Source organism: Stylophora pistillata, chromosome 2, assembly GCF_964205215.1.
Source record: "Stylophora pistillata chromosome 2, jaStyPist1.2, whole genome shotgun sequence".
Lineage (NCBI taxonomy): Eukaryota > Metazoa > Cnidaria > Anthozoa > Scleractinia > Pocilloporidae > Stylophora > Stylophora pistillata.
In genome coordinates, this window is record NC_142520.1 from 40306196 (window position 1) to 40317658 (window position 11463).

At 40.5% G+C, this 11463-nt stretch overlaps 1 protein-coding gene across 1 annotated transcript; it reads left to right on the forward strand.

The window, feature by feature from the left end:
- The first annotated feature begins 1195 nt into the window (after positions 1 to 1195).
- Positions 1196 to 11359, forward strand: LOC148739486 (uncharacterized). The gene is made up of 4 exons (XM_088748201.1): positions 1196 to 6749; positions 6869 to 6967; positions 7161 to 7259; positions 8861 to 11359. Exons 1-4 carry the CDS (start codon positions 6621 to 6623, stop codon positions 10181 to 10183), a joined length of 1650 nt encoding a protein of 549 aa, XP_088604327.1. The 5' UTR covers positions 1196 to 6620; the 3' UTR covers positions 10184 to 11359.
- The last annotated feature ends 104 nt before the right edge of the window (positions 11360 to 11463 follow it).

Below are 11463 nucleotides of genomic sequence, written 5' to 3' on the forward strand. Positions count from 1 at the left end.
CTTAGGGTAATTGGGATTATCACAAATTACATTTTAAGACGACCCTCTTTTATTATATTGGATTCTAACTTGGGTCACATGCACAAAGGCGGATTAAGAGAAATTGTGTCATATATTACGATAAGAATCACTTTTCGATGTGCCAACTCAGCTAATTTTGCAGGTAATTCAGCGACTGACTTCTAAGAACACAAAATCTAATTCTACAAACTGTATTAGATGGCTTGAAGAATTTTTTTTGTCTTTTTCTTTACCACCTGTACGCCTGGGAAATGATTCAGAAATCAAAGCTATCACTCTTCATCAAGAGAGCAGTAAGAGTGTCCACCCTTCGGGATCAAGCGTTTCGCGCACAGAGGCCACTTCAAAATCCAAAGAGATCCGCGACACAAAATTAAAGGTGACCTTAGCATTACTGATGATTATGGTCAAAGGTTTAAAGTTCTTCGTTAACGAGAGTTATGGCTTTCAACAACAGATAGTGAACTAAGTGAGATGAATATTGAGGTTTATAATCCACCAAATATTATTGCGCGCGATTGGTGTGAACGCGGCAAGTGACAGACAGAATATGCCCCATTTACATCCCTCTAAGGTACGACCTGCTTTTTAAACCTTCGGTTCAATACAATAAAAATGTTCGTGTAAAATTTAATACTAGACGAGAATGTGCTTTGCCTTTCTCACAGAAGAAGAGCTATGTTTGTGAGTTCTGTAATTTGAAATAGGGAACATTGAAAAGTCCGTGAACATCCCATATGGATCACCAAACCGAAATGAGGACGTATTTTTCCCCAAGTATCAAATCAATGATTGCGAGCATGTTTTGCTTTGTTTTTCTTGTCTTTATAGTAGCCCACATATGCTTCGGAGAGGGCATTATAGGACCCACAAACTGAAGTGTGAACTATAATCATTACTAAGGACGTTTCAGATGAAGAAGCTAGGCTTGGAAGACAGTCACGCTGAATATTTGTCAATCGTGTAAATTGTGTTCGAAGATTTTCAAGATATATCTACACTGTCGAAAATAACTTCAGAAAAATATCGCTACAGGGATCGCCGTAAAAGATTTTTGAGCAATTAAGATAATCTCTGCGATTTTTGACGATTAACGATTCCTTTAGGACAAGAATCCGGACCCGCCATGCAAGCTTAGAGCTGATAATGCCAAGGTAAGTCCATTAATAAAGTACTATAAAAATTATGCGAATGAGTTCGCGTTTTAGCTATTTTGTGTATGCGACTGAATTTTGAGTCTATAGTTCAGTGGAGGTGTGAGCCGCAGTTTCAAGAGCCACGCTCAACCAGGATGCATTGCAGAGGTGGTGGTATTCTCAGCATTTTCTGTATTACAAACCACGCTCTTTAGATTTTTAAGTGTCTATCGCCTCTTTGCTATGTATCTTTGTCGTTTCATTCCGCGTTCGCGATAATTAAGCCATGGAAAAGGGGTCGCCCTATACGGATGAAAAGCCACCATATAATATGGTTTATTTGACCAATTATTCAAGTATGGAATGAGCGAAAGCCGAAAACTATAAGATTTTGCGAAAAAGCCAACAAACAGTTCGCAGAGGCTACAGAGCATTTCGAAGGAAAGTCAAACAGAAAGCTCCTTTACGCTTTTTGGTGACCGTTAGACGGAGAAACGTTTACGGTGCATTGTATAGAATCAGTAGCAGTTTGCCCTTCTTACAAACTCTTCTATTTTGTCTTTGGTTCTATTCCACAGACAGAAAACGTCGTCAATATACTGACCGAAGAACTTTGCACTTCGTATTTTGTTTCTCTCTTCCTATTTAAGACGTGCCTATTGTGCGATTCGTAGAGTTTACTTACAATATATAGTTCCGCTGACGATGTACCTAAGGCGCAGTTTCCCACGCCATGTGCGCTGCTCATAGTTTTTTGTCGCTTTTGCCGAGTTGCTATCCTGTAAGAAGCAATAACTTCGAATCGTCACCGGATAGATCCTCGTATGTAAATCGTTGTGGTCGTTATTTACAAGAATTCAAGGTATCTGGACGCATACAAGTTGTGGTGTTGTGCATATTTCCGCCAATCGTAGTTGGCCCTTACCCTGATTCTACTCCGTTGTACAGTGATATTAGACTAGTCGAGAACATGAGATAATTCTAAGTTTGAGTTGACTAGGAAAAAAATATCATGTGACGCTAAACCCTAAGGAGCCAAACTATCTTGTTTATGGAAACAAGTGCCCCTCCGAGTGAAATGGGTTCAAATGTCAAAATTGTGTCATTCAAATTCCCGACAAAAAATCAATAAGTGGAAAGAAAATGTAAATGCCCTGCCAATGATTCCTTGTTTTGCCAGCTTCTTTCCATATTAAAAGGCTAAGAATTTGCGTAGCAGGTTTTGTGTGTCGTTCCACTTCAGAAGTAACAATTCGAATAAAAGTGTTCCTAGACATTTTGTTGTCGTTACCATCAAAAGATTGTAAGCATTTTGGGCCACTTTAAAAAAATACCATAATGCTTGTTGGTTTGTTTGTTTGTTTGTTTGCAGCGTGTTGCTCGCCGCACAGGGCGCACTTGTTACACCTCATGCTCTTGACAACTGATTCATACTAAATGGGTTTTAAAAACTAACTACAATCAATACTAAATCAAAATTCGTGAACTTTAAAATATGTCTCAATCCTAAAAAAAATACCGAGAAATTCCTTTAAATGTCTCTTGAAGGTTGGAAAATTGGCACATTCTCTTACTTCATGTGGGAGAGAATTCCAGAAACTCGTTGCACGGTATAAAAATGTGCGTTGCCCAGAAGCTGACTTATAAGCTGGGATATTCAAGTTATGCTTATATCTGGTATTACAATCATGAACGCAAGCACGTGTCTTAAATCTATGACAAAGGTAGCTGGGGGCTAACCCCTTGACACATTTGAATGCTAAAACTCCAAGTGTGTATTTAAGAAAACTGGATACGGGGAGCCACCTTAGCTCTCTTAATACCGGTGTTAGATGATCAAATTTCCGCTTTCCAGTTATTATTCTACAAGCGAGATTCGAAACTTTCTGCAACTTCGAAATATTTTTGATTGAGGTATTAGACCAAACCGCAGAACAGTAATATAGCTTACTAAACACTAAAGCATTTATAACCCGTTCTAGTGTCTTAGCATCAAACAGATGCTTTACCTTCTTAATCTGACATGAGCTACCTAGCACGAAGACACTGTTTGGGTAACCTGTTCATCATAGCTTAGAGTACTGTCTATCTGCAAGCCAAGATCCCGAGCAGAAGAAGATGGAGTGACCTTCTTTCCAAGAAGGGTGACATGAAAATCAGCGGGCAGCCTCTGAAGCAACTGACGTGTGCCCAACACCAGCACCTTGGTTTTCTCTGGATTTATGAGAAGGCTGTTGTAACAACACCATCTTGCAATTTTTTTAAAGTCCTTGTTGATCTGTTGAGTCATAATGCTAGCTTCAGCAACTGGGAATGAAAGATATAACTTCGAATCATCAACATGACTCTAGAGAACACGCGTCCGGTATAGAAGGAATGTTATTGAGGGTAGATAGTAAACAAGGCGAGTCCCAAGATTGAACCCTGTGGGACAACATGTGAGATAGCTCGCAAGCTTGAGGTCTCAGCGCCAATCCTGACACATTGCAGCCGTTCAGAAAGGTAGCTTTTGAACCAATCCAAGGATGCGCGAGAAACACCTAGCGCATGTAGTTTTGCAAGGAGAATTCCATGATCTATACTGTCAAATGCCTTAGAAAAGTCCAAAAGTACCACAAGTGTGACTTTCTTTGCATCCATAGCCTCCAGTGCCTTATACGTGATCATGACACTAAGGGTTTCACACGAATGAAGTTTTTTGTTACCACTCTGGTGTTCACTAAGGCACTTTTTGGTGGTCATATATGTCATTAATTGATTCAGAGCGACACATTCACAAATCTTTGACGCAGCAGGAAGTAACCCGTGCCACGTTCTCCCGCCTCCCCCACGGTACTTGTGTTCCCCCTTGCCTCCCGACTTCCGCCCTCCATTGTGTTGCTCCCGTCTTCAGGTTAATCAAGAGGATTAGAAACCCGGGTTTAACTTTCAAACAGAGCTTAAAGTTAATATTCTTGTTCATTTCGGCTGCCCTTTGTTTTGGCTGGGGATCATTAGTTCCCGATGAAAGCTACTACTGGTCAGTTTTCTTACTAAACTAAGTTTCACTAACCGAGTTATCACAGTTTGATCCTCGCTTCTGACATCTCGTCATAGAGACGAAAGTCTCAGCTCACTATGTGATGTAATGGCTATTGTCAATTCAAAATCAAATAAACAAATCAAGAGGTAGACGTAACGTTTAGAGTTTGCATCTTCTGTATTCGTGCTTGCTTTCCCTTTTTGACGTAAGTAGGACTAAGTATTCGTAGTTAGTACATCAATTGTTGAACCGTTTGCATGTTGAGCGTTCAGTTTAATTGCTAGTGAAGCATGATTGAACAGTCTTGTTTGACCGATTATCAGATTTGTTCGATGGGTTGAAATCGTCTTTTAACCTTTGCGGTTAGAAAAAGTCTTCCATGCGCCGGGGAGGCCGCACTGATCTCTTCCTTCTCCAAATTTTGGTTAGAGCCTCTTCTTCCTCCAAGTCAAGATAACATTCCTGATTTTCTTCAGTTTCATTAATTTTGTTTCTAAATCACATTCCCCTCGGCAGTCTGAAGGGATCTGGCAAAATCTTTCTTCAGTTAGCTCTAAACGACCGCTGAATAATCGTATCGAATCTTCACCAATTTCACAAATAACGTCGCTTTTCTTGCATTTTGCTTCTTCTCTAGACGTTTCGAAGAGAAAACAGCTTTCATCTATTATGACATATGTAGTACCAAAGAAATCATTTGCGTCTATCGCACGTGAGATGAAGATAGAGAAAAAGTTGGATTTGCATTTGATTGCGTAAATTCCAGTATGTGATGACTGATGCGTCTTGTGATCATACCCAGGCAAGGGTACGGGCTCTACATCGCTTCTATAGTTAGTACCTGATGGATGCACTGGTGTATCTGCCTCCTTTTCAGAACTCACAGCCTTAAAAAGCTCCTGTATTGATGTAAGAGCTTGTTCCTCGGTGCTGTCGTGTACATCCACTGAAGTGTACATATAGAAGGGGAGAGTGCCAGCTTTGTCTTTCGTGAAAGAATTTCGCACGGACTGTTGTCTGACCCCTCGTCCAAATTCATTTCTCCAATCGTTAAGGAGTTTGATGTCCTCTTTATTCAGGAACGTAGTTGGCTCTCGTGGCACCGGAAGTAAGTATTCGTACTTGATTGAAAACTGTGATGGTAGCTCATAGTGTTGTTTCCCCCGAGTGAAGCAAATATAACCAGGCCAAGCAATTCTCTTTAAGGTCTCATCTGCTGCCTCAACGAAATTCATCGCACAACTCCAGCACAGTAGGTGTGTCTGTCACCTGTTGCTTTTCACTATCGAAATACTCGTTAACGAGTGTAAGAAATGTTCTTACATCAGCAACTTCCAGCAGATGAGGACATTCTTTACTTAATCGCGTTCGGAGGCGATGAAGGAAGTTCTTGATGAAAGTTACTGAGGCGATTGTCTTCTCAGCTGGGGCTCCCTGCGTCGAAAAGTGGACCACTCCGCACTCTCCGGCGCGCTCACTGAAGCGGCATTGCTTTGAAATAAGTTTGTACAACGAAGCAAAATCTTCAGTAATTTGGGACGGAGGTGCAGTCATAAGGAGCGAGCTTCCAAGAAGGTCTTCTATAAAGGATGCCGCTAGACCACCACTGCGTAATAACCCTCACATGGTCACCTGACGGTAAGAGAAAGGTGGCCAGGCCCAAAACAACTTGGAGGCGATCGATTGAAAAGGAAAGAGGTGAGGCAGATTGGAAGTCGTGGGAAGTAGCGAGGATTATTGCAAGAGAACGGGACCGATGGAAGAGAAGTATCCAGGCCTTATGCGCAACAGAGCACGAAGAAAACTGATGATGAGTCATAAGGAGCGAGCTCCCAAGAAGGTCTTCCATGAATGGATTTTTCGTGGCCACAACGGAAAATACTGAGACCGATTAATATGGTCTTTTACGAAATTTGTCAGAATTTACCTGAGTGACCCTAAGTCACTTTCTCTGTCGGAGATTTTCGACAGCTACAACTTACCAGACACTGTACTTGTCATCTTATCTCATGACCAATGACGTAATAAATTTGAAGGGATTGACAAATTTACCGGAAGTAATGCTGTTTTCCCAGCCCGGGTACAAATTTACGTTTACGTTTTCTTGCCTCCGAAAATGTTTTTAAGCATTGGTAGATGTTAACTGGAAATTTCAAAACCTTGCTAGGTGAGTGTTTATGACTCAGTAATACCCAGTAATAAACAACAAACTATCGCCTTATTTATTTCTGCTCCCGGTTGCCGCCCTCATGTAGATACCGCTTTCCGCCCCTCGTTCTCCCGCTTCCCTCCCTCTCCCGCCCCTTGTTCTCCCGGACTCCCGCCCCCCTGTCCCCCTCCACTTAATGCAAAGGCCCCGCTGAATTTTTAATGAATGACTGCATCTTTATTAAGCTACATCTAAAGTACATATTGAATTTCTCGCAAAGTTCGCACCAGTCATGTGCCAAAAAGTAATCCCTTTCTTACAGTTATCAAGAAGGGCACTACACAAAGCTGCAATCAACGGTCGATGTGACCTCATCGAAGCACTTCTTGAAAGTGGTGAAGATGTCGACCAAACGGATAAGGTTGTTTGTTTCAACTTCTGGTTTTTCCAGTTTACTTTCTGGTGTCTCTGTTCTTTATATTTAGATATTCCTAGTTGATCAATTCAACTTATAGTCGTTACTTTGATTCTATCTTTCAGTTTGGTTTGACGCCTCTTCACCTTGCCGCATGGTATGGACAGAGAGCTGTTGTAAAACTCTTGTTACAGCACGGTGCAAATGTCAATGCAGTAGATAGGGTAAGTTACTGCCCCTAGTTTGGGTATTTGACAAAAGATCAAAAATATCAGTATCAATCATTTTTGTCAGGCATGTGGTTTGATTTTCTAAAGAGTCGCAGTCACGTTTTCTCCAAGTTCAAGAACGCTCGTCTTCCAGAGAAGTTCTACAGTAGCTGTCTTGTTTTGACCGAAGTGCACTTTTAACCTTAAGTTTCAGAAAACAGCCATACAAAAAGCTGAACGCAACAATCACCGAGCCATAGTTAGGCTGCTCTTGAAGAATGAAGCGAGTCCCGGTTACAACCAACCGGTACGGTAATGAAGTAACTACTTTCATGATTTGTAACCGCACAAAGAGGGAACAGAAATCAAGCAATGCGCGTCGTGTAGTTGTTCTCCAAGCCTTTAGCTCCCCGACTCGCTTAACAAGTGTTACTTGATTCTTCTATTTCCCGTAGCGTTCATTTGTAACGCGTTGCTCATTAAACTCCCAGAAGAGATTAACATGTAACTCCCCCCCCCCTCATTATATCCATGAGTATCCGCCAAACGGGTAATGGGAATACTCAAGGTAGTTGTTATCTTGATCTAGCTACAACTTGTCGTAACTAATTTATAAAGAACGTTTAGCAGCTAAAGGAGAGTTCTTGGGAGATAAAGGTTAGTTGACTTGCATGGCTTTCAGCAAACAAGAAGGAAATATCAACAGCTAAAAATAATATCAACCGTTCGAAAAACGAGACATTAAACTCATAAATTTCTTGCATTTACAAGACCCGTCCGGTAAGTTTACCTGCCTGAATTGTTGTTTACCAGAATTTACTACCAGAAAATTGAGTAGTTTTCTGTTGAAAATTCTGAAAATTTTACGATTTCAAAACATTGAACACTCTTGGGTCATATTCAACAATTAATCGCCGAAGGCGAGGTGAATATCGTCGAATAATCCCCAAGACGAAGTCGAGGGGATTATTCGACAACATCCACCGAACCTGAGGCGAATAATTGTTTTAGTATAATTTCAGAGCTGAACAACAGAGACATTTCTAAAATCATAACATTTTATACAAATAACACTTCAAAACAATATTTACTGTTCTAATAAAGAATCCCCAGCGTCGCAAAGCCTCAGTTGAAGTCAGAAAGCTCAAGGTTGTTTTCCGCCATAATTCGCATTTGGGAATGAAGTATCGTCAACTCCAAAACTAATTTCGTGGCTTGAAAGAACTACAAGCTCATTGTTTTTCGAAACGAGTATCATTCAGCATATTTTCTTCTCATTATGACATGACAGGACGGAAAACGGGTGCACTGTAAGTACCTCTCGTTGTCCCATGCAAAGCCTTAGAAAACTTTTCTAAGGCTTAGTGTGGGACAACAGCAGGTACTTACAGCGCAGGCATTTTTGGTACTGTCAGGCTCCGAAAGGTATTTCTAAGTCGGGATGGAACAGTAAAAAATCTTGGTTTTGAAACCTCGCGGCTAAACTCGACAGGAACTTTCAACCGAAGTGAAACTGCACACGTCATGTAATGGATACGCGCCCGTGCAGCACTTAAGGACTTTTCCCAGGGTAGCACCTTAAGAAATAGGTAGGCCTTGCGCACGCGCTATGTTATAAAAAAATAAGTAGATGCCGTATTTATAAGATTATTGTCTTTCCGGGAGCCAAGACGGAAACAAAGCAACTTAATGAGGAGTCTAGAGGTGCTATGTACCCTCTTCCTCTGAAATCCGTGCGGAATTCGTCACGATGAATCATAGTCGTATCAGTGTAATACAAGACAGAAACATTTAAATGATCTGATTATTTTAATAGATTTAAAATGATTTATTCATTTGTAAGGGGTATTTTCAATTACCACTATCATTTGTTTCAACTATTGACTGTGAATTATTTTTTCAATTTAGCTTAGCCTGAAATCCCTTTCAAGGAAAGCTTTTCTGCATGTAGATGCACGATCCGGCTTCAATCGACTGCAAGCGGCTGTATTTCATGGTGACCTTGACACAGTTTGGAAAGCTCAATGCTACCTCGAGAATCATGTTCAACACATGCATTTTCAAAAAACAGGAAACCAAGTAAAGGTATTCCCTGGAAAAACTGCGTTAGAAATTCTCTTTGCCCTCCAAGAAAAAGGAGAAGAACATGTTCGAATAAGAACAATGTACGAAGAGTACGTTGAAAAGATTGATACATTAAGTGAGCTACACTTGTGTAGAGGTAGCGATGACGCAGAGAAGGCTGTGGAGATGGTTCTAAACGAGGGCGTAGAGGTAGATATTCCAGGAAAAAGCAACCGTACACCTTTAATGTGGGCAAGTGCATCATCCTCTGGTGAGTTTGTCCAGACCCTCATTGATCTTGGAGCTAAGGTAAATACTCAGAGACCATCAGACAATGTTACGCCTTTAAATGTGGCAGTTGTTCATAACAATTATGTAGCTGTTAAAATTCTCCTGAATCACGGAGCTAAAATGGGCATTCAAGATAATTACGGAGAACTACCACTGCACGATAGTGCTAGGGGAGGATTTTTTAATGTCTCCAAACTACTAATCGATTCGGGTTGCGACATCAACGCGAGGAACAACAACGAAGAAACCCCACTCTACGTGGCAGTCAAAAATAAACATGTACACTTAGTCAAATGTCTTCTTAAAGGCAATGCTGATGTGAATATTAAATACTGCAAGGAGAATGCAAGAGGACGAATTTGCCTTGTTCGTGGGAAGGACAAAGCAGGAAAACTAGCCTGGAATTATGTTCTTGTACAGAGAGCTCGTTTGCCCCTGTTCATGAGGCAGGCTAATGGTAGTAGTCTCGACGTTGCAGACTTTGGAGAAGTCCTCAAATCTGGATGGGGTATGGACCCTCCCAAGAGCGTAAGAGAGGAAATTAGAGAGATAGAAAAGACCTTGCCTGACATGCAAGGTGTTACAATACTCCATTTTGCTTGCAAAAGTGCGAGTCTCGAGATTGTAAATGAGCTTGTGGTGAAGTGCAAATCAGATATAAATACCTGCGATGGAGAGGGTTACACTCCACTACATTTAGCAGCGATGCATGGGACCGTTCAAGTTGTAAAAAAGTTGGTTGAACTCAACGCTGACGTCAACTTGAAAGTGGATGGAAACGATGCAGCTGACTTGGCTCACATGAACGAAGAAACAGAAATTGAGGAATTTCTTAAATCCAAGAGAAGCTCACCCTTAAAGGACTCAGGCATTTAATTGGCCCAAAAGTCAGTCGATTTTTAAATGCGCCACAAGAGGCACAAGGTGGCTCAAAGTTCATCGAGAAAAATGTTAGTTGACTTATTACGCATACTGGAAACGTTGATTCTCAATCATTATATATATTTTTTTACAAATACTCAGTCCAAATTAAAGGTGTCTTTGCACAACACAATTTAGGAATAGCTACTGAATTCGAACGCATTTGACCATCGAGAAAGTTCGAATTCAGTAAATATGGAACTAGTACATCCAGTACTGCGTTATCCGACGGCTTTTTTATCATTTATTTTTTCCATTTTGACTGGTGATTTGCTTCATGTTTAGGCTTTTTACTAAATCGTCAATGAAGACACGACCGTAGAAAGCGAGCAGCTGAATGGAAATCATGAGGTTTTACATTAATCTTTTAATACATATGTGAAGTTTCTTTTGCTCTAATTTTGCAACGTGAATGCATTCATTAACATATCAATCGATTTAAGATGTTCCCTTTGGTTATTTTAGCGTATCAATTGAGGATTCTAACAAAATTTTTTCTTTACACAAATTTGAAGTACCCTCCTCAATTCTTTACAGTTTTTATGAAACGAAAGAGGCTGAATATTTTCACTCTCTCTACGGAAATGATAAACTTGAGCACCACTTTTCGATGTTAAAGTTTCGAAACTCAACAAAATTTTAACTCAGTAAATCCTTCTACAGTGTTAGTGGCTAAAAAAAAAGAACTTTTACAATTCCGAAGCAAATTGATCACAGCTGCTAATAAAAAAAAGTAAACCATCAGAAGGAACCAACCAGAACCCAAAGTAATAACATAACATGTAAAAGCGCTAAAGGGCGAGAAAACACGGGAAACCAATTCGCGATTGGTTTCGGCTCTACATCTGATTGGCTGAGAGTATGTATGGTGTAGGTTTGTTGACCAATTACAGGAAGTGCTGTAATCCCATATATACTACTTTCACACAAATTGAACCAATAGGAAGTAATTGAATTATTGTTTTACTGCTGGCCATCATGAAAGCAGCGAAGGCGTAGGTCTGCCTTGAAACATGAAAAGGACCGGTGACTTGTGTAATTGACAACCTCCATTTCAACTCCAAACCACATGAGAAATAACTGTAACTAGTATTAAGTGTTGTGTCGAATAAAATTTTATTTTACCAATGGGGCATGTTCTAATTACATGTCACTGTAAAAAAGAAGTAATGATGATAAATATTAGGGGAAATTAAATTCTAAATACAGTCTAGGAGGAGTGTGGCCGAGTGGTT

Excerpts from the sequence above, each read along its gene's own strand:
- LOC148739486 (XM_088748201.1), top strand. The coding sequence starts at position 6,621 with ATGTGCCAAAAAGTAATCCCTTTCTTACAGTTATCAAGAAGGGCACTA. Across the intron at positions 6,750-6,868 it reads ATGTCGACCAAACGGATAAG|TTTGGTTTGACGCCTCTTCA; the intron begins GTTGTTTGTTTC and ends TCTATCTTTCAG. Across the intron at positions 6,968-7,160 it reads ATGTCAATGCAGTAGATAGG|TTTCAGAAAACAGCCATACA; the intron begins GTAAGTTACTGC and ends TTTAACCTTAAG.